The 23,432-nt window shown below is 40.4% G+C and overlaps 3 protein-coding genes and 1 non-coding gene across 4 annotated transcripts; all 4 read left to right on the plus strand.

Moving 5' to 3' along the window:
• The first annotated feature begins 1,610 nt into the window (after positions 1–1,610).
• On the plus strand, positions 1,611–13,212 carry gspt1 (G1 to S phase transition 1). Its single transcript, XM_073489262.1, has 14 exons — positions 1,611–2,035; positions 2,330–2,374; positions 4,589–4,855; positions 4,946–4,979; positions 5,728–5,805; positions 6,072–6,252; positions 6,399–6,553; positions 6,784–6,924; positions 8,662–8,755; positions 10,937–11,017; positions 11,259–11,432; positions 11,969–12,058; positions 12,150–12,318; positions 12,478–13,212. The coding sequence occupies exons 1-14, from the start codon at positions 1,840–1,842 to the stop codon at positions 12,528–12,530; spliced, it is 1,758 nt and encodes a 585-aa protein (XP_073345363.1). The 5' UTR covers positions 1,611–1,839; the 3' UTR covers positions 12,531–13,212.
• A 610-nt stretch (positions 13,213–13,822) lies between these two features.
• Positions 13,823–17,027, plus strand: rsl1d1 (ribosomal L1 domain containing 1). Its single transcript, XM_073489445.1, has 9 exons — positions 13,823–13,917; positions 14,180–14,319; positions 14,425–14,563; positions 14,777–14,925; positions 15,538–15,639; positions 16,025–16,118; positions 16,264–16,395; positions 16,478–16,609; positions 16,736–17,027. Exons 1-9 carry the CDS (start codon positions 13,879–13,881, stop codon positions 16,871–16,873), a joined length of 1,065 nt encoding a protein of 354 aa, XP_073345546.1. The 5' UTR covers positions 13,823–13,878; the 3' UTR covers positions 16,874–17,027.
• Positions 15,792–15,922, plus strand: LOC141016144 (small nucleolar RNA SNORA55). Its single transcript, XR_012180582.1, has one exon. It is a non-coding gene; the product is annotated as a small nucleolar RNA SNORA55 (small nucleolar RNA).
• Positions 17,028–19,348: 2,321 nt separating the features above from the next.
• LOC141015387 (transmembrane protein 238-like) lies at positions 19,349–21,114 on the plus strand. Its single transcript, XM_073489446.1, has one exon. It carries the CDS (start codon positions 19,462–19,464, stop codon positions 19,930–19,932), a length of 471 nt encoding a protein of 156 aa, XP_073345547.1. The 5' UTR covers positions 19,349–19,461; the 3' UTR covers positions 19,933–21,114.
• Positions 21,115–23,432: the final 2,318 nt, after the last annotated feature.

The following is a 23,432-nucleotide window of genomic DNA, read 5'->3' on the forward strand; positions in this document are numbered from 1 at the left end:
TGCACATTACAACACAGTTTGTACAGTTGTGCAGTTGTCCTCCTGGATACACATTTCGTCACATATATTTTATAATCTAAATATATCAGAAATGTCGTCATTGTAGTCTGTATATTCTGTGACTTTGTTGGTCTGTTCTGTACACTGGACATCTATTGCATGTTTATCCGTCCTGGGGAGGTTCCCTTAATTAAACTGAGGGTCTAAGGACAGAGGGTGTCATAGACTACTGATTTTAAAGCCTCCTAAGGCATTGTGATTTGTACTTTTGGGCTATATGACTAAAACTGACTTAGCTATTTAACTGAATAGATCAAAAAGGGATTATTAATGATATTGTGATATTAAAATGAGTGTAGGAGAGTGTACAAATGTTTTTATCACTGCAACTAATAACACTAAAGACTACCAGAGAGCTGGGACTGAAACTAAATGTAATGCAGTTCTAATTAACATTATCACTTACACCTGTGTGTTTCTGCTGTGACACGTCAACAACACCTCCTGGTCCAGAGGTGTGCAATGGGAACATTTACCCTTTGGTTCAGAGCAGAAACTAATAAGCATTACTGAACATTAAAAAGGGCCTGCTCCCTCTGTAGATACAAGGGGCTCATTCTAAGGTCAAACAACAAACAAACACATACAACCATTCTTGGTTACAGATGATTATACACTAATTAGAACACAATTATGAATATTATATTGCACTTGTGCCAATACAGCCCCTTAAATCCTACACACTGGACCTTTAACCCATTAAACATTGAAAATAAAAGGTGCACAGGATCAGGTTGCTGAAGATTATACAGGTTTTCAGGATGAAGAGGTGAAATATTCTAGTTAAGCATTTAAATTAATCTTAGCCAACTGAAAGTGGACTTACATGAATAGAAAATCCAGCATGGCTTTAGAAAGTGTAAATAACTTGCCATCATGTTCAGTTATGAGCCTCTCTTAAGAATTTAGGTACAGACACTGAATATGACCCAAATTTTAAGTTTCAACTTTCAAAAAACATACTAACATTATTAACAGAGTGGAGAAACAACAGTGTTGACGTTATGTCAAAGACGTCTGTGTACTGTGTTGCAGAGATGTCCACTGAAGTTAACTAGTTGCTAGCCCCGGCATGTCCCATCCTGTTATACCACTGTGTCAGCTTTGGCTCACTAGCTGCACTGCTAACTGAGATAATCAGCTAATGGCAGCCAGTACAGCTTAAGAGTGAAGTGAGCAGCAGTTAGCGGTTTAATCTGGGTTAGCGGTTTTACCCTTTCTGTTTGGAATGACCCTCGACAGGCAGCCTTTCTTACATATTGCACCTTTAATTTATTATTTAATAATTGCATTTACTGACTGACTTTATGTCTTCATTTCTTGAAGTTACAGTGACAACCTTTAACTGTGGTACTTTAGATGTATTCATTCTTTATATTTATAGACTTTTTTGTATTGGTCCTGTGTTTCAGAGATGTTAAACTAAACAACAACAAAAAAGACAACAGTTATGTACTTTTTATAATTGACCCTGATGAGCTGAGGTGGCTCAGAGTACCTGCAGAGGTGTGAAGTTTTAGGTAACATGGTACAGGAGGCAGAGGCCCGGTGCTGCCCTCTGGCGGTGTGTGGGGGACGTGTAGCGGCTGTTACACCACTTCTCGTCGGATACGGGATCCATATGCTCAAAAGCAAGGCTCAACAAAGCAATGGCAACTTCAACAAACGTGCTGCTAAGAGTCTAAAACACACCAGCAACTAAACGCGTTTTAACAGAACCATAAAGATCATCCACCTTCCCCGGGAGTGGTAAGCTTGTCAACTCTGGTGAAAGGAGCGATGGACCCGAGAGACACAGCCCCGGATTCGTGGGAGCTGGAGGAGGATGCCGAGGCCCCGGCTGCCGCGGCGGGGCTCCCGACCGCCTTCGCAGCGCTAAACGTCAACGCCAAGCCGTTTGTCCCCAACGTTAACGCTCCGGTGTTTGTACCGAGCTTCCTTCAAGCCAGCGCCGTGGAAATACCAGCTTCAGACGGTAGGTGAAACCAGACAGCTGGGCTGGAAGTTAGCTTAACTTGCTAGCTTGCTTGCTAGCCCAGCTAAGTTAGCCTTCCTGACTGCAACTCGCTGCGCTCAGTCCAGCCAGCGCCACAGTTACCGCATTTCCACTAACTAATCAACAAGTCGACCCGAGTGTTAGTCATGTGTTGTAATGGTGTCATAGTGTATTTATAACGCGGTAACAACCGCAACAAGACGTAAAACGTGACCACCCCTGTCTAATAAATATGTATGAAAGTTTGACATGCTGTGTTTTCTCTCCTCTAAGGTGCCCCTGATCCAGTGGCCACCATGGAGGTGACAGAAACAGTCGGTATGCACCCACAGAGCACTGCAGGCGCTACATGTTCAGGTTATTAGATTACTAATCTGGCTGTCAGGCAGGTTGTTACCACATGACAGGTGTGGTTACAGGCTCAGGTGTGCACATTTCCCCCGCAGCCAGATTCAATATCTCAGGCCAGACCTCATCCAGGCTACCAAATCGTGGATGTTCACTGCTGGGTTTCTGCTCCGAGGTTCACTTACTGAGCCATATTTGGATTGCTGGCATCGGTTAACCCTTGTGCATGGGCCTACGTATAATATGATGCAACCTCACTTGTCCATGCCTGAAATAGACGGCTGTGATATGTGTCAGGGGATGGATGTCCAAGGCCTTGGTCTGCTGTGTGTCAGAGCAATTTGAATGTATCTGATTACTCCAGAAAAATGCAGTCACTTTGTGCTGACTAGTTGGAGTCAGGTTCATTCACATTTTTGGGCTTGAACCTGGATGCTGCATGCCTCTCCTCAAATTACAGAGAGCTGTTGGTGGTTTTGTTTTTAATGGAGTGACTGAGCGCTGCAGCTGTAGGCGGGTGTGTGACAAAGGAAGGCAAAACTACGGACTATATACTCAACTTGGCTCTTCAAATAGCTCTGAAGATTACTGAAAGACAAATTATAATTACCACATAATGAGACTGTTGACAAAGTCAAGGCACAAATGGCTCTCGCAAGCAGCAATATCTCACAGGCTGCTTATAAATGACCAGGGTTGAGAGGAAAATAGGCATTGTACATGACTACTCGGCTGCATAATTTCATAGTTACTGAAATGGGAGGGTTTTTTGTGTGTTGCCATGGGAAGATGCCTCTTCTGCAGGGCTTGGCAGATTTCATAGTACGCTTATGTTCGGTCAGTTTTTTTGTGTTGACTTGCATTTGTTTGCTTGGCAGAGCATCACATTACTAACAAGTGAACTGGACTAATGAACATTGAACCGCAGACCACCCACAGTGAGGCCTTGCAACACTTTTTAGGTGATCTGTGAAGGCAAATGAGTTTTATGAGCATGTGCTATCCTCAAGGGCTTTATACGACAGGGACGCTCAGAAGTCAGTCATAATGATATCATAGTAAATAGTGCACGTCAGTAATGTTTTTTGTATTCATTTGAATGGCCAGGATGATTTAAAGCACATAGTTTTTAACAATTTACAACATTTTGAGAAGTTTTGCACTACATCAGATTGCTAACTTGAACACCAGCACACCATAGGTCAGAGCAGCCACAGCAACTACAGTAAACAACAGCAAGGGGATGAAGAGGCAGGCACATTCCCCAGACTCCCATTTAAAACTGCTCAATTTTGAGCGTTATTGAAATAGGATAGGAGATTCTTAATTATTTGGGCCTTCTTGTAAATTTAGCATATGTTATATATTAATGTATTTCTTTTTTTGTGTAAAAATGGATGTGTTTGTTTGCATATAGAGCGTGGGAGTGAGTTTTTTTTCTCCATCAATTGACGTTTTTTGTGCCTTGTTTGCCTTGTTTACACCGACTTCCAGTGTCCATGCTATATATTACACATATTACATAAAGTATGTAGATTAAAGACACAGCTCCAGTAGTAGTTGGGTCACCTGGAAATTAAATACCACTGTCATCTGCAGCAGTTTATATTTGTATCTACCAGAAAGGCTAAAAACTAAAGGAAACTAAAGGGCAGCTATTGTGACAGCCAAAGTGTTCATTTCACTCTGACAGATTGGATATTGAAGTTACGGTTGGTTTTACAGCCAGTTCCCTCGAATCAAGACTATATTACAATAGAGTCTAATGACATAACTACTTCCGTATAATACACAATAATTAGCGATAATAACACACAAAAGAAACATGTCTATAATAGAGCACATGGATGATAATGGTGTAGGAGATCCAAATGAATGAGAGGACTTCATTCAGTGCAGTTCTATCTGTGAAGTTTGAATTGTTTGGGTAAGAGGAGATCTCTGTGCAAATGTTTGTGCAAATGTGGTAAAATGATTTAAGTTTGGACTAAAACTGGCAGAAATGTAGCAGCTTGAATTCAGTCCAGCTACAGAATCAATCAGGATCCACTCATGGTCAGTCCTCAGGTTTTCATCCAAGTCAAACAGCCTGTCGTATCATTAAATAGATCCTCCTCCCTCCAAAACTGTGTCTGTAGCATCCAGACATTACAGAGAAATAACAGGTGGAGTCTTTGGTTCCAGCTCCAGTGGAGAATGGAAGCACAGAGGCAGACATGACCACAGAGGAGGAGACGTGGGAGCAGAAGGAGGAGCCGGGGGGAGGCGGAGGAGGCGGAGGACAGGAGGACATGGGTTCAGGAGAAGTCTGTGAGGAGGGCGCTGCGAGGAAAGAGGATGAGGAGATGATGGAGGAGGAAGAGGAGGAGATGCCCATGCCCAAAGTGGCTCCGGCACTGCCTGATGCGCCCAAGAAAGAGCACGTGAATGTGGTCTTCATCGGTCACGTGGGTGCGTCTCAGTTTTGTACGTGTGTTTGTTATTTTATCTCAGTTTATAGGAAGTTTTACTCATAATGTTTTTGCCTGCTGTGTCTGTCAGATGCTGGTAAATCAACTATTGGAGGACAGATCATGTGAGTAATTCATTTTTCATATCCTGCGTTGGCTGATCACTATGCTGCAGGGCTGCACAATAGACAAAAGAAGTGAAATATGAAGTACTAACATTTCTCTTGAACATAGTATTGTGCCTTTTTAATTGATCTTATACTGTGTTCAGTTAGGATTAGAATCTCTAGGCACCTTACAATACAATTAGATTCTGATTCAGATGGCTACAATGCACTTCATAAATGATCATCTGTTCACCTGAGTGCATCGCGATGAGTCAGAATTTTAACTTTCTATACATGATTTATAATTTCTCACCACGTGACAACTTGCTCCATTAGAACATATAAAATAAACATTTGAATTTACTGCTATTATCTTTGGCCGTGCTCAGCCATCTTCACCAATACGTACAGCCAGCTCTTAAAAAACTTGCAGGCGATCATAACGTTGAGAAATTTTGATTTGATTTTGTTTCAAATTTCCGCACTTATTCGCATCAAGACATAATCTTTCAAGAGAGAATCACATTGCATCTAAGAATAGTTTTTTTTTTTGGCCCCACCTCTGTGTTCAGTCCCAGAAAATTAAATACAAAAAAAATCAGTGTGTATAGCTGGCAGAAAAACATGTACATGCACTGTGTTCCCTCTTGCACAAAGGTTAGTTTTCAGTTTGAGCTTCAGTTTCACTTTTTCTAAATAAGTATGACATATTTTGCATTTCCATTAGTTTTGTCAAGTTGCCTTTTCTTTGTGTTCTCCTTGCTAGGTACTTAACTGGAATGGTGGAAAAGCGAACCCTGGAGAAATATGAAAGAGAAGCGAAAGAAAAGAACAGGGAGACATGGTGAGAATGTTTGTGTTGTACCTAAGATTAAGACTTGTTTTACAGCAAATATTTTGTTCTCCAGCCCCTTCTCCTAGCTTTTCTTTTCCCCCCTTTATTTTCTTGTGTCTAAAAATAGCATGCCTATAATTTGCATGTTAGCAGCTAATCACATTTTACAAAGCTTTTGATTGCAAGAGACTCGTTTGCCACACGTGCAGTAATTTTAAGTGCTCACAACACAGTTGTGTGAAGGATAAATTAATAGATAAACATGTGTTTTGCAGGTACTTGTCGTGGGCTCTGGACACAAACCAGGAGGAGAGGGACAAGGGGAAGACAGTGGAGGTCGGGAGAGCTTACTTCGAGACTGAGAAAAAACATTTCACCATCCTGGATGCGCCCGGACACAAGAGCTTCGTCCCCAACATGATTGGTGGAGCGTCACAAGCCGACCTTGCAGTCCTGGTGAGATAGACACACAGAGATTAAATCCTGTATATTTCTTATAAATAAGTTCAAAGAATTTATTAAAAGCAGACAGCTATTTTAAGCTAAGTATTTGTCACTAACTGGTGTAATTATTTCCGCCTCACTTTATTGGTTTGTATCAGGTTATTTCAGCGAGGAAGGGGGAGTTTGAGACCGGCTTTGAGAAGGGCGGACAGACTCGGGAGCACGCCATGCTGGCTAAAACAGCAGGAGTCAAACATCTCATCGTCCTGGTCAACAAGATGGATGACCCCACTGTCAACTGGAGCCTCGAGCGGTGAGCAGGGAGATGACGTGTTTATGTTGGCTTTAATGCTGTGTCATCAATATTTCTTTACTTTTTTCTTGTGTTAAATTGTCATTAAGGAAGATGTGGCAGATTGGTGCCAAACATTGTCTATCAGTGACTATATCACTGTTGTTGGCCTTCATATGTTCACAACACATGTGACAGTCCATGATGTTATAGAATTCATATGCAAGCAAATCATCTTTTCATCACTGCAGATATGAAGAGTGTAAGGAGAAGCTGGTGCCCTTTCTAAAGAAGGTGGGCTTCAACCCCAAGAAGGACATCCACTTTATGCCTTGCTCTGGACTCACAGGTGCCAACCTCAAGGACCCCGTAACTGAGTGCCCCTGGTACACGTAAGTGGACGCTGTGAATGGGTTTCTATGGTCGTATGGTAGGAAGTACTGACAGGCTGTCCACAGGACGAATTTTAGATGCTGTAACTGGATGTGCAGTCATCCTCTTCAGCCTTTATTCACCAGTGGTTAAACACAGCTACACACACACAACTTAACTGAAGTGGTCATAGAAAATTCTCATGTCCCTGTATGAATCGATTTTTCAGTACATTCAGGATATTTGGTTTCTGCTCCTTTATTATTAAACATTAATTGTATTATTAGTTTATGTATGAATAAACAGGCCAGCATAAGAAGTACAAGAAAAAGAAAACTTCTAACAACGGATAATTGAAACATTAAAACACTAAAGATAAAATGTAAATTAAAATTAAGTTAAGTGCAACGTCAAGAAGAAAGTAATGATCAGTATCACTGTTATTGTAGTGGCTATCTTTAGTCCTTATTAATTTCATCTTTGTCTTAAGTTTTGTCTTACTATAAACACATAATATGGACGACATGAGACTGCTTTAGGCATTGAGTCGGCTTGGCATTGCCAACGACAACGACGGTAAAACAACTGCATTGCTTCGCTGTCCACTAGTTAATTCACACAAGGTTTACTGGCACAGGTTTGCTAATATATCCCAGACTTGTGCCTTTTTGTGCCCATTAGTGACACTGAACACAATGTCATTTAACAGTAGTGACCCTCTTGGCATCTACCTTTTCATAATGGAACATTTTGTTTTTCCTGAAAGGTTGCAGCTTTACACTATAGAAAGTAGTGCTTATTCTTTGTGTCAAATAAGTCCACTCAAAAATACCACATGCCTTATTTCTCCATCCCCATCTGACGCAGGCCTTCTTTTTTGACCTTGCCTTGAGTATAGAAAGACCAGCACATTTTAAATCTAAATATTCATGAAAGACCTTTTAGTGACCAAGGAGTGGGAGGTAAGGCTTGGCGACATTCATTAATGACAAATTCATACACGTGTCCTAACAGCAAGCAAGCGAGCATCTAGCACATTGCATTGGACACTCGCTGTCCACACTGAATCTGTTAGATATGCAATTCTGTTAGGCCATGTAAACAAACCACTTACCTATCAGATGTGTGCTGGAGATTAGACTGGAAACGTAACCACTCTAGTAAAAGCTCATCTCCCTGCATTTGTACTTTTTAAACAGTAAACTACCAGCTCTCTTGTCAACCTCCCTTTAGGTTTTTGTTGTAGAATGAGACAGTATTGTATAGATAACTCTTCATTTCAACTTCATGCGTCAACCCGTCCTTGTCCACACAGCACTTTCAACACGTGCAACAGGAATGAATAGCAAAAGGGCATCTAAGCAGCCATCCAGTAATCCAAAAATTCAGGTCAAAACAGTGTGCTGTGCTCGCAGCCAGTTTGGACATTCTGTTAGAAAACTAGAAACTTGGGTTCATAAATAAGATTGTCATTTTTTTATAGACTCTAAATACTTCTCTGGTGAGCACAGCTTAGAAGTGTTACAGAAAAGGATAGAGCAGATTTGTTCACTCCGTCTTCTACGCTGGTATTTTTCTTTTTATTTGCGAGGCTTTGTTTTGAGTCTTCATTTTTCCGTTGTAGTTAGATCAGAAGTTCAAAAAAATCAGGCAGACTTCACTTGAAGTAAGAGTCAAAGGCTGTCTCATCCATGGCAGGCAGGTGGAATTTTTATAACTATGGTGATGGACAGTTTTCCCTTTTTGTTCTCTGCCAGGGGTTTGCCATTTATTGCCCATCTGGACAGTTTGCCAAACTTCACCAGATCCAGCGATGGACCAGTCAGACTACCGATCGTCGACAAGTACAAGGTGAGCAGCTGGAAGCCATTAATTCTCTTTCCAAAGAGAAAAACTGAAATCTACGGCAGCTCGTCTTCTTCACTGCACTATCCTCAGTGGATGAGTGGGCGTCAGATTTTTTTTTTGTTTTTTATTCACGTTGCCATTTTTTGTTTTTTTACTCCTTCTCCAGTTTGTCATTCTCCTTCCTCTCATGTGATTTTCCAAGAGCACAGCAGCGTGCTTACACACACACCACAGCCTCTGACAGGCATTCCTCCTTAGGATAATTCAGCTTCTTGGCACTGGCCTCAGTTTAGATGTTGGAGGCAGTTCAACACATAAGTGTTGGTGGAATGGAGTTATTTTGGAGCTCTCTCTGTTGTCTCTACATTAATCATTGGCTCTTCTCTTTCTTCACTTGTCATCCTTTCTCTTTATCCTCTTGTCTTTAAGTTGTTAAAATACTCCTCTCTGGCTGTGATTGCATAAGAGCCTTATATAGTGGTTATATGATTAAGTAGTCCCAACTGGTCTTCTCCTGATGTAAGGGGATTATGGTTCAGTCAGCGGGGTGCTGCATACCAATGGCCCAGGCAAGACTTCCATACAGCAGGATTGCTGCAGAGACAAACATCTGTAGATTAAACAATTATTATTTTGTTTTGATTATATATTTTGGTTAATAACACTTCACTTCCTTTGATGAGAGTTACACATGAAGATTTATAACCTTCACATAAAGTGTGTATCACTATATGAGGCCACGTCCAGCAGCTTGTTAGCTTAGCTCAGACTGTAAAAAGACTGGAAACAGAGGTTAGTTGTTTCCCCTGTTCTAGTCTTTATGCTCAGCTTTCTTACTGCTGATGGTAGCCTCATATTTACCATTCGCACTGAAGCCCTATTCGCACAGGACTAGTATAACCTTGCGACCACTAGTTATTTGGCAGAGGACGTCTGTGATCTTAATCTGCCAATTTGTAAAGTAAAATTTCCACCACAAATTACAGACCATATTTCACCAAACACAGAGGTCAGGTGATAATATTAGTCCCGTGAGAATCGGCATCTCCATGATTTTTGACTTGTATTGCTGTCAGAGAACTGAACAAGAATGAAATTTGATAGTGGCTCATATCACGTAGAACAGCAGGCAACAGCTGTGACTATATCGACGTTTAAAATGAGTGACAGGAAAGGTTAGGAACAATGAAAGGTTGTCATATTCAAGTACAGCCACAAAACATCTGTTACTTGATCTAAATGAGCTGCTACTGTGTATTTATTCTGTAACAAATGCAAAAAGTGAGCAAAACAACTCTACACTATATATAAAAAAATGTGGCTATTTAAGAACAGATGCTCCGCTTCTGAAAGTTGATGTTATGCAAAGCCTTGACATCATATCCAGGGAATAATGTCAGTAAATTCTCGTAAAATACAGACTTCATTGATCCCATGTGGATGCGCCTCACGACACTTTGATTTAGAGGGGTAATATCTAAATCCCACGAGGTCCCCTGGTAATACCAGTCCTGTGCGAATAGAGCTTGAGAGTGGCATAAATCTTCTCATCCAAGTCTTGTCAAGGAAGCGAATAGAATGATGGACTAGTCCACTAAAGTGTGCAAGGAAAAGCCTGTACATGTAAGGCAGTTAAATGGAGCACAGATGAGTTTAGAAGACACAAGTAGTTTACATTAGGCAGTAGTTGTTATAGAGATGTAGGCCGTTGGTATATCATTAGCATTATAAAAATTGCAACTTTTCATGAGCAGTTTTCAGCTTCACCAGAATTGATTCCTTATGCATCACAATGAGTTTTAAATAATCTCTATAATAATAATAATCCATGCATCTCCAAATTTGGAGATGCATGGCTTTCAGTGGACGTGACAATTTATTCTATTTTTCAAAATGCACTATGTTTCCACCTTGATGTTATATGTGTTATAATATTCCACACTCATAAAACAGGACGCCTACTCCTTCTTCACCCTGTTTTGTGACTCAGGTCACAAAACATTTGAATTCAATGATTCTTGTCCTCGTTTCAGCTGTCGTAACTTTGTGATTATTTTTTTTTATTAGCCAATTAATCGTTTACTCTATGTAAGTAATGGCTAATAATGCATAAAAGGTTTACTGCTAATACTAAAATGCTGAACCTTTTGATGTGTGTGTGTCTGTTTGTGTGTGTGCTCGCAGGACATGGGCACAGTTATCCTTGGAAAGCTGGAGTCTGGATGCATCAGCAAAGCCCAGCAGCTGGTCATGATGCCAAACAGGGTGAGAGCTCCTCTGTGTGACTTTGCTCCTTCTCTCAAGGGACCAATAAACCTTCTCCTTGAAATAACTTCAAGGCCTCATTCCTGTAGTAAATGTACTGCAGCCTAGTTGGAACGAAGATCCTGTAACCAAAATGACTTAGTTTCAGTTCTGACACCTGCCATGTACTGTTTCAGTACAGCAATAATGTCTTTATTTAAAGCATTTAATTAAGGTATGAATGAATTGGTGTGTGTTGCAGCACACAGTGGAGGTATTGAGCCTGCTGAGTGACGATGTGGAGACAGATGATGCAAGCCCCGGGGAGAATCTGAAGCTGAGGCTGAAGGGTATTGAGGAGGAAGAAATCCTCCCTGGTTTTATCCTCTGTAGCCCTGACAATCTCTGCCACTCCGGACGCACCTTTGACGCACAGGTAATAACAAGATATGAAGTCACTGCCTGCAAGTATTGGTGTTCTCTAGCGCTACAGTGATTAGTGGACCGGTTGATTAGTTGTTAACTGTTGAATTAATTAATTTTTAAGAAAATAAATCGTCAAAATTCTTGGATTCCAGCTTCTTAAAGTTTAATATTTTCTGGTTTCTTTACTGTAAACCGAATATCTGTAGGTTGTGGACAAAACAAGACACTTGAGGACGTCATCTTGGGCTTCGGGAATCATTAACAACAGATTTCACCTTTTTCTGACATTCTAGACAAAGCAACTTGTCGATTAATAGAGAATAATTATCAACAGAGTAAATGACAATAAGAATAATCGTTATTTAGGAGTCAATAATTCTGGTACGAATTCAAATCAAGTCAGGTTCAGGCTGCTACAGGCTTAATCAGCTCTCATTTATTACATGTGACGCCACACTCTCCTGTATTCTATCTACAGAATAATCAATGAACTAATATATGTGTTCTTATATCCTCCTCAAAAGGCTCTCTCTTCTTATATTTCAGATCGTCATCATTGAGCACAAATCAATCATTTGTCCTGGTTACAATGCAGTCCTTCACATCCACACCTGCATTGAAGAGGTGCAAATCACAGTAAGTTACCGCTCTGCTTTTCAAGCAGCCAGTATCAGTTTTTGAGTTCCACCTGGCCTCAGTTGTTAAACTCTTTACATCCTGACTGTAGGCCTTAATCTGTCTGGTGGATAAGAAGACGGGGGAGAAGAGCAAAACCCGACCACGCTTTGTGAAGCAGGACCAGGTGTGTATCGCCAGGCTTCGGGCAGCCGGAGTCATCTGCTTAGAGACCTTCAAAGACTTCCCTCAGATGGGACGATTCACACTGAGAGACGAAGGTAAGGACACTGTGTATTCGCAAGAGAGTTTGAGTATGTTTAGCTAATAGATTTTGTACACAGATGACAGCAGAGATGATATATTGGGATTGTATTTGCTTTAATGAATGCCTGGCTTATTTTCTTGTATTTTTTTGACTTTGTACGCTCCTCTCCCAGGCAAAACTATCGCCATCGGCAAAGTGCTGAAGCTGGTGCCAGAAAAGGACTAAATGCAACAGTGGCAGCATGCATGGAGTTCTTCCACTTGTTACCAGAGGAGAAACGCTGCTAGAGCCGACCCCAACAGCTGCTCTCTCTTTAAACACAACTATGCTGAAGAGGAGAACAACGACAACAAGGAGCGAAGAAAGAGAATAAAATGAAATGCATCAAATGAAGAAAACAAGACTGAATCAGTTTTAATGATGAACAATACGAAATGAGAGACCAAGTCCAGTGTGTCAGCTTTCTCATATTGAGAGCTCAGCTATGCCACTAATGTAGCTACATGTGCCCCTTCTGTACTCCCCTGGATAACCAAGCCGCCGGCTGGCCACACCATTTGTTTTTAGAATGGAGATGGATGCAGTGTTACTGAGATTGGGGAAGAAAAACTAAAACCATGGAAAGATTTCATATCCTGTAAAAGGCCGGAGTTAGGCTGTAATTATAATCTGCAAAGTACATCTCCCTTTTAAAGAGTGGGATTAAGAATCCGACGGACATTTTATTTGGTTTTAAGGATTGCTGTACCAAAATTTTTAGTTTGGTCTCTCTCCACATGAGATGGTTTAATTGGATAGAGGTCACATACTACTCTGATGAACCATGGATAAACACACTCACAGACAGACACACAAACAGCTGTTACATAATCTAAACTGAAAATAAATGATCAAGCTGCAACAGAAAGTCGTGTTTGTTTTTCTTTTAAGAAGTATTCCCATTTGGCAGTGATGGAACATAAATAAAGTACATCTACTCAAGCATTGTATTGTCTATATATATAAATTACTGTACTTTTTACTCTACTACATGTATTTGGTAAGTGTAGTTGGTAGTTACTTTGCAGATATGCTGCGTCAGAGCCAAAGTAGCAGATATTTTGATTATTTAATTAATTATATACGCAAAAACACTGATTCCATAGTATAAAATATTTACATACATACATGTAGATATATGTAGAAATTGCTTTTACTTATACTATTGATACTTAAGTACAGTCATTTCCAGGAAATTACTTTTGATACTAATGTAAATTTGATATCAGATACTTTTAGGAGTAATATTTTAACATGATATATTTTACTTAAGTATTTTTTACTCTTTTGGGATACCCTACATGTGTGATTTACTTCATAATATTACAAAGTTTTAATTTACAATGCCGATACTTTCATATTAAAACTCATATATCTGTATCTGTCAGGTTGGTGGTCAGGAGGCAACCCTTCTCCTGTGAGTCTCCTGTGAGTGTTCAGGGAAGTCGTACAAATAAAGTTTTTGTGGTTCTATGTGACGTAGTGTGTACCAGCTGCGCATGCGTGTCTTAGAGTCACACGTGAAGCAGACAGCATGGCAGAGGAAAAAGGAGTCGCGTTAGACCGGGCACAGGTAAAAACTACATTTTACTGTCATACATCCAAAGTCTTTATAAACAGCATGTCGGGGACTTAAAGTTGAAGTTGACTGTCACAGATTATGTTGTTTTGAATCGTCAGCAGGTGTAAGATAGCTAACATTAGCTAGCTTGTTTAGCAACGGAGCTAATTCACAGTGGCACTGTAATAATTCTTAATCTCAACAAGTGTTAGAAAACTGGAGTTTGTCGGCGGTTTGTATCGTCTTTTATAACTTTTGAATTCATGTCTGCCAGGTGAAAAAGGCCGTCCAAGCCTTGCAAGCTTTCCTGAAAACCAAGTCGACAAGTGACTCTCTGTTCCTGGACGACACTCAGCAGATCAGCCTGCTCTTCACCCTCTGGAAGATCCCCAAAGTGGCACAGACCATCCGCATGTGAGTCCTCCACGAAGCTGCTTTAATGCTTGACCTGTACTTCTTCAGTAGCAGTTGTCATCTCTCACCTGAACACACTTTTAATGATGTTGATTCCGTCCTCAGTCCCTTGCCCCATGGCCAGCGGTCTGACACAGACGAGGTTTGCCTGTTCACCAGAGATGAGCCCAAAATGACCGCAGAGCAGACCCAGAGGTTTTATAAGAAGCTGCTGGAGGAGAGGGGAGTCAAAAACATCAGTGAGGTATTTAGCAGTCAGAGTCCTGACAACAAACACTTTGCTCAGCATGCATAAATGTACAGTGGATTATAATAAACATTATATACACTCATGACAGCAAAGTTGGTTAACTAGCCATAGTGCCCTTTAAATCTGAAATCTTACAAACCACTAGTGATTTACCATCCTCCTATTAATGGTAGCCATAGTCATGATGTGTTCCTGTGTCCGGAGCAGATCATCCCATACAAGGTCCTGAAGACGGAGTACAAACCATACGAAGCCAAGCGCCGTCTGCTGGGAAACTTTGACATGTTCCTGTCTGACGACCGCGTCCGCCGCCTGCTGCCCTCCCACCTTGGAAAACATTTCTATGAGAGGAAAAAGTAAGACTTTTTTATTATCTTCAGTACGATACCACAGCAAACAGGTGTTTTGGTGTCTGTTGGGTGTTGATCTGTGTGTAGATTTATGTTTTGCTTCCTGTCAGTCAGCTGAAGTGGACTGTTATTATGACACTGCTAAACATTTGAATGTTAACAAGACAAAACAGCAAGCATTGTCAAAAGCTAGGGCTTTAATGAGGGGGGAAAGAGCAGTAATACTGCATATTAACCAGTCATCATATTTCTATGACACAACATGTCGTATTCATGTCACAGTGGGACTGCTCTCCTCTTCAGTCTTTGAAACAACAGCTGTTGTAGTGCTTACTGTGTGAGAACAAACAAGATGTTGTACTTAAAGAGTTACAGTGCTTGATGGCTGATATGAAATTAAAAACATTGCCCCTATATAATAACATACAGCTTAAAAAAACTCCTTTTTATAATGTTAATTACTGCTACTTTAACACATTTGTTACCAATATCTGAGTTTTTCTCTACAAATCTGCATATTTATGTATTAAACTTGGGTTTGTTTTGTGTTTCTTTCTGTTGGTTGGTTGGTTGTTTAGCTGCATTAGATGCATTCTTACCCAATTTCTGACTTCACAGGGAGCCGCTGTCTGTGAACCTGCAGAGCAAACATCTGGCCCGAGACATCGAGAGAGTCATCCAGGGCACCAGCTTGAAGGTTAACAACAAAGGCTGCTGCTGGTGAGATTCACTCGACTGCTCTTTGTGCTCCTGATAAAATCTGCTTTACATCTCAGCGTTGTGTGAGACTAACCCTTTTGAGCTTCAGGAAAACATTCTGTCCTTAATATTGCCTCAACAGAATGTTTTCAGGTCTTGTGCTAAAACGGTTAGCACCTCTCAGCAACCCTATCGATTCTGTTAAGTGTTTGATACGGGCAGTAGCGGTGCTATAAAGATTCAATGTAAATCCAGATGGACCTCCTCTTCCTGTGGAGTCTGTCTCTACAACTTTGATACACAGTGTCTACTGTCATGCTCGCATGAAAAACAAAAATGCCTACATTTATTTTACTCGTATGGATGCTGTTTACAGTGTTGCCTTTATCTCACATGATTACTGTAGCATGGCACGTGTTGCCCACTCCGGCATGACTGCAGATGAGGTGACAGAAAACATCGAGGCTGCAGTCCAGACAGTGGTGGCCAAACTACGTATGGTGAGTGTTGCTGCTCAGAGAGTTATCTTGTGTCTTTAAAGGACAAAAAAAAGCAGGAAGTCGTTGCATTTAAGAAGCTGGAAACGGCACATTTTTGACAACTGAATAATTTTAACTTGTCACAATTGTGTATTAATGTTTACAGAAGGGACCAGTGATGAAGATCATCCACATAAAGAGTCAAACGTCAGTGGCTCTGCCCATCTACAGCTCAGACCTGAGCCACCTCGATGCGCAGGGGTCGGCAGAGAAAAGTCCTCAGACTCCCAAGAAAGAGGTGAGAACAAGTTTGTACTCAAATGTCTCTATTGTGTCTGAGTCAGTTTTATGTGTAAAATAACCAGCGCTTGTGTTTTCAGGGAAAGGCAAAGAAGAAGAAGACAGAGGACGTAAAGCAAACTGCTGAGGGAGAGGAGAAAAAGGTGGAGGAGGATGACGAAATCCCACAGCTTGTTCCTATAACAACACCAAGCAAAAAGCCTAAACTGGAGGTCAGTACTACTCACTACTCTAGATTTAAACACTTAAATTAATTAAAATATTAAAATATTTGAGGGAATCGGGTAGTGCTGTGTCTTAAATGAACTGCGGACCTTTATCGTCTTTCTTTCCTGTAGAAGCCATCCAAAAAGAAGCAACTGGAGAAAGCACCCAAACCCGCTGCAGCGAAGAAGAAGAAATCACCAAGCAAACTGAACAAGAAGACCAAGAAGACTGACTCCAAAGTAAAAAGAAAAGTGCCTAAAGTGAAATGATTCTCAGCAGAGCGTCTTTGCACATCACCCCCCTCAACATGGACATTTTACACAGGAGCAGATTGTTCGCAGGATGTTCGTCAATATATTCAGTCTGTTTTGTCTTTTTTTGCTTGAATATAACAGATTATAAACTTTGTTATTTGAAACAATATTTGTCTTTGTTCCCTAAATGCTTTGTAACAATAGGCCTTTTTCACAGCAGGTATTTCTATCCGCATTAAAAAGCACAGGTGTCAGTCTGTGAGAAAAAGACTTATAAAATCATTATGATGACTTTATAGGGACTATTCATATATAGTAAAAAGTGGTTTTGGTTTCCTTTTTTTGAATGGGAAATGACAATTCAGCAGGGAATTTAAGTATTATTCTTTACAAAACAAAATGATTACATAAACCTTTCAGAAGACTTTATTTTCTTTCAAGGCAGTGGTGGAAGAAGTATTCAGATCTTTTAATGAAGTATAAGTGTTATTATACTTTTAGTATAATGCGCTGCTAATATATTATTGATTATAATCATTGATGCATAAACGTGTCCATCACTTTAATGTTGCAGCTGGCCGTATATACTTCTCAGTAGTTTAGCAGGACATGGAGATACTTAAGTACCTCAAATTTGTATTCTTGTATAGCACTTGAGTAAATGTACCGGGTTACATTTCACCACTGTTTAATGGTAGTTCTACTAGTCAGACATTCCTCAGGAAAACCCATTTTTGTCAGAATGGATAATTGATGTCATGCGTATGCATTTAAACATTGAGTCAAGCGAAGTTAAAGGAGCAATAAGTAGTTTCGGGGAAGACAATTTAATCAGAGCAAAATCTTCATTGACTGATATATGTCTAAACAAACTGTCTTCGTTTTCATGTCTGATTAAACAAACTGACCTTAAAGGACAACACAATTTCATACTGTTTTACTTTGTTTATATGAGGCGGACCCTGCCACCTTTCTAGCTTCAAACAGTGTTCTGGAGACCTTATTCTCCCATGAGAACAGCTTGTTTATTCAGTTAAGGAAAACATTAATAATCCTGAGTTTGTATTATTACCTCATTGATATTATGAAAATTAAAATTCTGAGTTTGGATTTCTTCTCCAAAACTACATAGTGCCCTTTTAAAGTATCAGTAGGACTCGCTGAACATAAATAGACAATCATGACATCTTTAGCGTTTGTGACTTAGGATTTGGTTTACATCCTCTATTAACAGTTTTAAATCTGCTAAACGTAGTTGAAGTTAGCGGTGCATCATTTTAACATCATCAGGCTAAAACAGAGTACTGTATGTTTTCAGACAGCTTCTGTGTGCTTTAACATCTGAAGTGCTTTCGCCTTCACAATGTTTGCTTGTGTTGAGTTTAGCCATCAGAGCTGTGCATGTATACCTGCCAGCTGTATCAGATGACATGCCTATTGTCTCTGAGACTATACTCTGGCTTGTACAGCTGCTGCTCACAAGCAATAATGCTGCATGGGCACAAATACATCCTTTATGTGTTCCTCACAACTCTTATATGTCCGCAGTAATGAAGATGTCAGACATGCATTGTACACAGAAGCTTGTCTGAGATACTGAGGTATTACATTTCCAAAGACAGTATATTTGTTTTGGAAGAGCAAGATGATCCAGCCAATCAGTGGTGATGATATTGTTGTCAACAGGTGGGCAGGGTCTGTCTATTCATCCAAGCCCTTCCTCTGCTGTGTGGGTGTGGTGGGCCATCTGGAATTACAGTGTGATCACGGTTTTCTGGCGAGGGGGACGAGAGATGCATCACGCAGACACTCTCATATTGATCATACAGATGATATAACTGCTTCTTATGACTGTTGGGAGATGGCTGTATTGACTTCAGCAGGGACCGGCTGAGCAAACAGGAAGACTCAGGACAGAAATAGAGAGGAAACTTGGGGAGCTGTGGATGTTCAGTGGGTTTTGTTTCATTATTTATGTGTTAAAGGTTCAGAGGGATAGCAACCATGGAGACAATTGGAGAAACTTCATTTCCAGATGACTCTGGGAGTCAAAGCTTGTGTCCGGACTCTGACGCAGGCACTGCAGTGGCCCCAGGCTGGGCCTACCTCCACAAACCCATCATCGTGATGGTGATGGGATCTCTGATGTGTGCCGCAGGCGGACTCCTCTTCCTGCTCCAGTCACTGGAGGTGACTGAGGCATCTCGCTCTGTGGCCTCAGCCTGCCTGTCCATAGGGCTGCTGTTTGTTGTGATGGGGCTGGTGTGGATCCCCATACTGAAAGAGAAGCAGAGGAGGAAACGGTACAGCCAGGGGGCTTGAGGAAAGGATGGAGATGACTTGTGAACTTTGAAACTATTTTTTGTCAGCGATGATGCAACTGTTTCCTTTGAAACATCCAATACAGTCACAAAGCTGGTGTGACTGTAGCTGATAACAACTTGTGTACTTTGACCAATGTCACTGCAGGTTCTTTCGTGTGTTTCTGTCAGAGGATCACACTTCACTGTCCTGCAGCTGCCAGCACCTGCTACTTTTTCCACATCTGGATTAACTCTGGGAAAAGACATACATTTCTGAATTGGATTATCTCCACCGCCACCATGTCAACATCTGTCCAGGTGGAGCCAGTCATGGAGATCAATTACGGAGGAGTGGGCCGCTGCAAGTGCTCCTTCTGGTTCGCAGTGGCCCACGACATACTCGGCGTCCTCATCATGATGGTGGGGGTGTTTGGAGGGCTGATCATCCACGACTTGTTCATCTACGCGGGGGCCATCATCATCTTCCTCAGCCTGATCTGGTGGGTGTTCTGGTACTCCGGGAACATCGACGTGCCACCCGAGGAGCTAGAGGACGACGTGGGCATGATGAAGCTGAAGAACCGCAGACTGAGCCGGGTGGTGAGGCGTGTGTCCGACCGCCTCTCCAGCAGGATCAGGGACTCTTTTAGAAGGAGCGGCCGGAACAACAACCCTGTAAACGGTGGTACAGAGATGGCACTCTCCACTATCTATGACACCACCATCCAATCCTCATCTAAAGAAATAATGAGAGAGACACTGTCAATATGAACCAACCCATCACAGACTGTAAACGACACCAAGAGACTCTGAACTTGGATCTTAATATTTGTTTTCTTTTGCTCATCAGTTTATTCTGTCTGAAGGAATTTTGTGTTTGCTCTTCTAACATGCACTGGTAATAATTACACAATATTGAAATCTAGATAAGATCCACATGCTCTCTTATCCAGCTGATAAGAAGTAAACTTTGCTCACCATAACACAGTGTTGCGCATGACTCTGATTTAGATTATTCCCATCACTACTTTGTTATCAGTCATGTTTGCTTGATTCACAGATTTAGCAGTCTAAGGATGTAATAATGTGATAATGAGAGTTTTGTCATAAGGGAGGTGAAATCTTATTGTGGATGGTGTGCAAGCAGAACATTTATAGCTGCCTTTTGTAAAAGGACACAGTAGAAATTAACCCAAATGCAGCCAGAAAGGATAAGTTGCACAGTTTTTACTTATTTATTTTACGTATAAAGGTAAATTCTAACTTTATAGTGTAATTTGTATTATCTGTCTCACATGTAAAGTGTCCGTTAACATACCGGTGATTTAGAAATCTCAAATTGCACTCCCTCCTGATTCACATAAAACCAGCATGTGGTGGTTTTGTAAACATAACAAATCTCCAAGCTTTTCATTTCCATCTGTTTCAAGAATTCAGCCACCTGATGCCATCTGTGTACAACTTCTGTATTTGTACTATGTATTTGAATATTGGACCATGGCTTTCATAATATTTGTGAAGTCGCTAATTGTGCTTGAAGATGCACGTCAGAGGAAAACAGACGAATCTTCCTCCTTCTGCATATGTGAACGGCCCTTTTGTTACAATCTGTGCACGAGAAACTCACTTTTAGTAAGGTCGCCTTTAAGTGTTGGATGAAAACACTCCTACAGTTTTATTATTATTGTTAAATAAAGCTGCTTTTCTTCTGTGTGGTAAAAAAAAAAAAAAAAAATTACACAGGAGATGTTCATGTTCAGTGCCGCATCACCACCTCTCCAGGAAATATTTGCCTAGCCACTAAAAAAAGTTGTAAAAAGTTCTGATTGTTGAAGTTTTTTGATCTTTTATGAAGTCATTTAACTGCATTCACCTATATGCTGCTTTAAATCCTGTTTCATACCCATAATACCAAATCCATTCATGTAATAAATGTACTGAACACTCTAAAAAGTGTCTTTGTCTTCACTCACGTTTCATTGCTAAAATGTTTTTATAGGAAAAGAGCACTCATAGCAGTGTGATACGTAAATTGCCCATGCTTTAACATCACGAGCAGTGTATTTGTATAGCTGAACTCTCACTGTTTCAACTGGCATCAAAGGCCCACAACAGCAGATAACAGATAACATTCACAGCATGAACTTTAAATGTATAGATTCTTTGACATGAACAAGACAGAACTAGCTGTATAAAAGCAAAGGAGAACAAGCTATGAGTTTACAGACTTAAGTGCCCAATCATTGTTCAAAATAAGCTCTTTTCAGCTCAAGCATCCAAACTGTAGCATACAAGTAAAACAGAGTTATCTGAATCACACACAATCTCTTTTTCCATCTGTGGGCGGGCAATATCTTCTGTTGCTAACCCGCCAATAAAACTGCAACGCATACATATGCTATATGAATTTACACAGACACTAAAACCTTAGATTAGATATGACCAGACTGATCAGAGTGCAGATTTCAGCAGACTGTGATAACCTGTGATGTGTAACCTTCATCCAATACTTCTAGCTATATTAATTTTAATTAATTTGTTAATATTGAGTCATAAGATCCAGCTCACACTTATCTGAAATATGACTAATACTGTATATAAAGGGCTACAGCTAACTGTCACCTGACTAGATATTTTCACTGTGTCGCCCCTGAACTTCCATCTAGCTGCTATTGGTTGTGGTTGAAACCATTCACCTGTTGCTAAACCTAAAATTACCTCATGAACATTTGTCAGGTGCTGCTTCAAGTTTAATTTAAGGACCGTACATAAGCAGGGCCGTAGCTACCATTGAGGCCACTGAGGTCATGTCCTCGGTATTTTCTTCTCCGTCTTTGATATCTTAATACATATATATATATTTGGTAAGACCTTATAATATCTATCAAATCATTATAATAAACAATTATATATAATTAAAAACATCAAATTCATAGTTAATTTAATTACCAGTTTTATTTTACTGTTAACAAGCAATGAAAAGCTCTATAAACGACTTATTAGCAATTGTTTATTGGAAAGTTGCAATTGATGTTCGTAATAATAAAAACTGTGTGGTTCATTTATAAACATTATTTGGATGAGTTGCAACTGATGCTTTTAACCTTTACAATTACTTAATAAATGTTTTATGAACCATGTTATTGTCTCTTCACAGTAAAATCACTGAACTATAAATATACCATTTATTACTGATGGTTATTATAAAGTGTGACCCATGTGAATGCTCTTATTTTGCACATTTTAGATTAATATTAAAATTTTATTCTATTTATTCTATGTCCTTTTTTAATCTTGCAGTATGGTAGGTGTATGTATGTATATATTTGTAAATACTGTGCTATTTTTACCATTCAGGTTTCTGTTTTTATATTGTGTATTATTGTGAGTATTATGATTTTATGTGAATTGCTACTGCGACAGTGAAATTTCCTTTGTGGATTAATAAAGTAAGTCTCATGTGTGCCAAATGGATCAGAATGAATGCCATCATAAGCATTATGTCTAGGATATATATCTATTTAGTTCAGCATCTTAGCATGCTAACATTTGCTGATTAGCAGTAAACATAAACTACAGCTGAAGATGAGGGACATGTAATTAGTTTTGCAAGTATGTTGTCATGAAAAAAGTATCTGACAGATTGAATTTTTGACTTGAAGATGGTGATAGATGACAAATTAAGGGATCACCAAAGGTTTACTTTTCATCCTGAGAGGGGTGCAGTCACTTTTCGGCAGGCCCTGCCAAAAAGTGACTGCACCCTGTAACTCTGGATTGCAACGAGTGATATTGACCAAATTCACTGTACATGCACCTGGTTTCCTCTACTATTAATGCTGAAAAGACAGAGAATGTAACCCCTCCCAATCCAGTGCAGTCACTTTTCGGCAGGCCCTGCCGAAAAGTGACTGCACCCTGTAAGTCCTTATTGCAAGGAGTGATATTGACCAAATTCACTGTACATGCACCTGGTTTCCTCTACTATTAATGCAGAAAGACAGGGAATGTAACCCCTCCCAATCCAGAGTTACAGGGTGCAGTCACTTTTCGGCAGGCCCTGCCAAAAAGTGACTGCACCCTGTAACTCTGGATTGCAAGGAGTGATATTGACCAAATTCACTGTACATGCACCTGGTTTCCTCTACTATTAATGCTGAAAAGACAGAGAATGTAACCCCTCCCAATCCAGAGTTACAGGGTGCAGTCACTTTTCGGCAGGCCCTGCCGAAAAGTGACTGCACCCTATAAGTCCTTATTGCAAGGAGTGA

Source organism: Pagrus major, chromosome 20 (genome assembly GCF_040436345.1).
Source record: "Pagrus major chromosome 20, Pma_NU_1.0".
Lineage (NCBI taxonomy): Eukaryota > Metazoa > Chordata > Actinopteri > Spariformes > Sparidae > Pagrus > Pagrus major.

Coding starts and splice junctions, on each gene's coding strand:
- rsl1d1 (XM_073489445.1), top strand. CDS start 13,879: ATGGCAGAGGAAAAAGGAGTCGCGTTAGACCGGGCACAG. Junction 13,918..14,179: donor TCGCGTTAGACCGGGCACAG/GTAAAAACTACA, acceptor CATGTCTGCCAG/GTGAAAAAGGCCGTCCAAGC. Junction 14,320..14,424: donor GTGGCACAGACCATCCGCAT/GTGAGTCCTCCA, acceptor TTCCGTCCTCAG/TCCCTTGCCCCATGGCCAGC.
- gspt1 (XM_073489262.1), top strand. CDS start 1,840: ATGGACCCGAGAGACACAGCCCCGGATTCGTGGGAGCTGGAGGAGGAT. Junction 2,375..4,588: donor GGAGGTGACAGAAACAGTCG/GTATGCACCCAC, acceptor CTTTGGTTCCAG/CTCCAGTGGAGAATGGAAGC. Junction 11,433..11,968: donor GACGCACCTTTGACGCACAG/GTAATAACAAGA, acceptor CTTATATTTCAG/ATCGTCATCATTGAGCACAA.
- LOC141015387 (XM_073489446.1), top strand. CDS start 19,462: ATGTCAACATCTGTCCAGGTGGAGCCAGTCATGGAGATCAATTACGGA.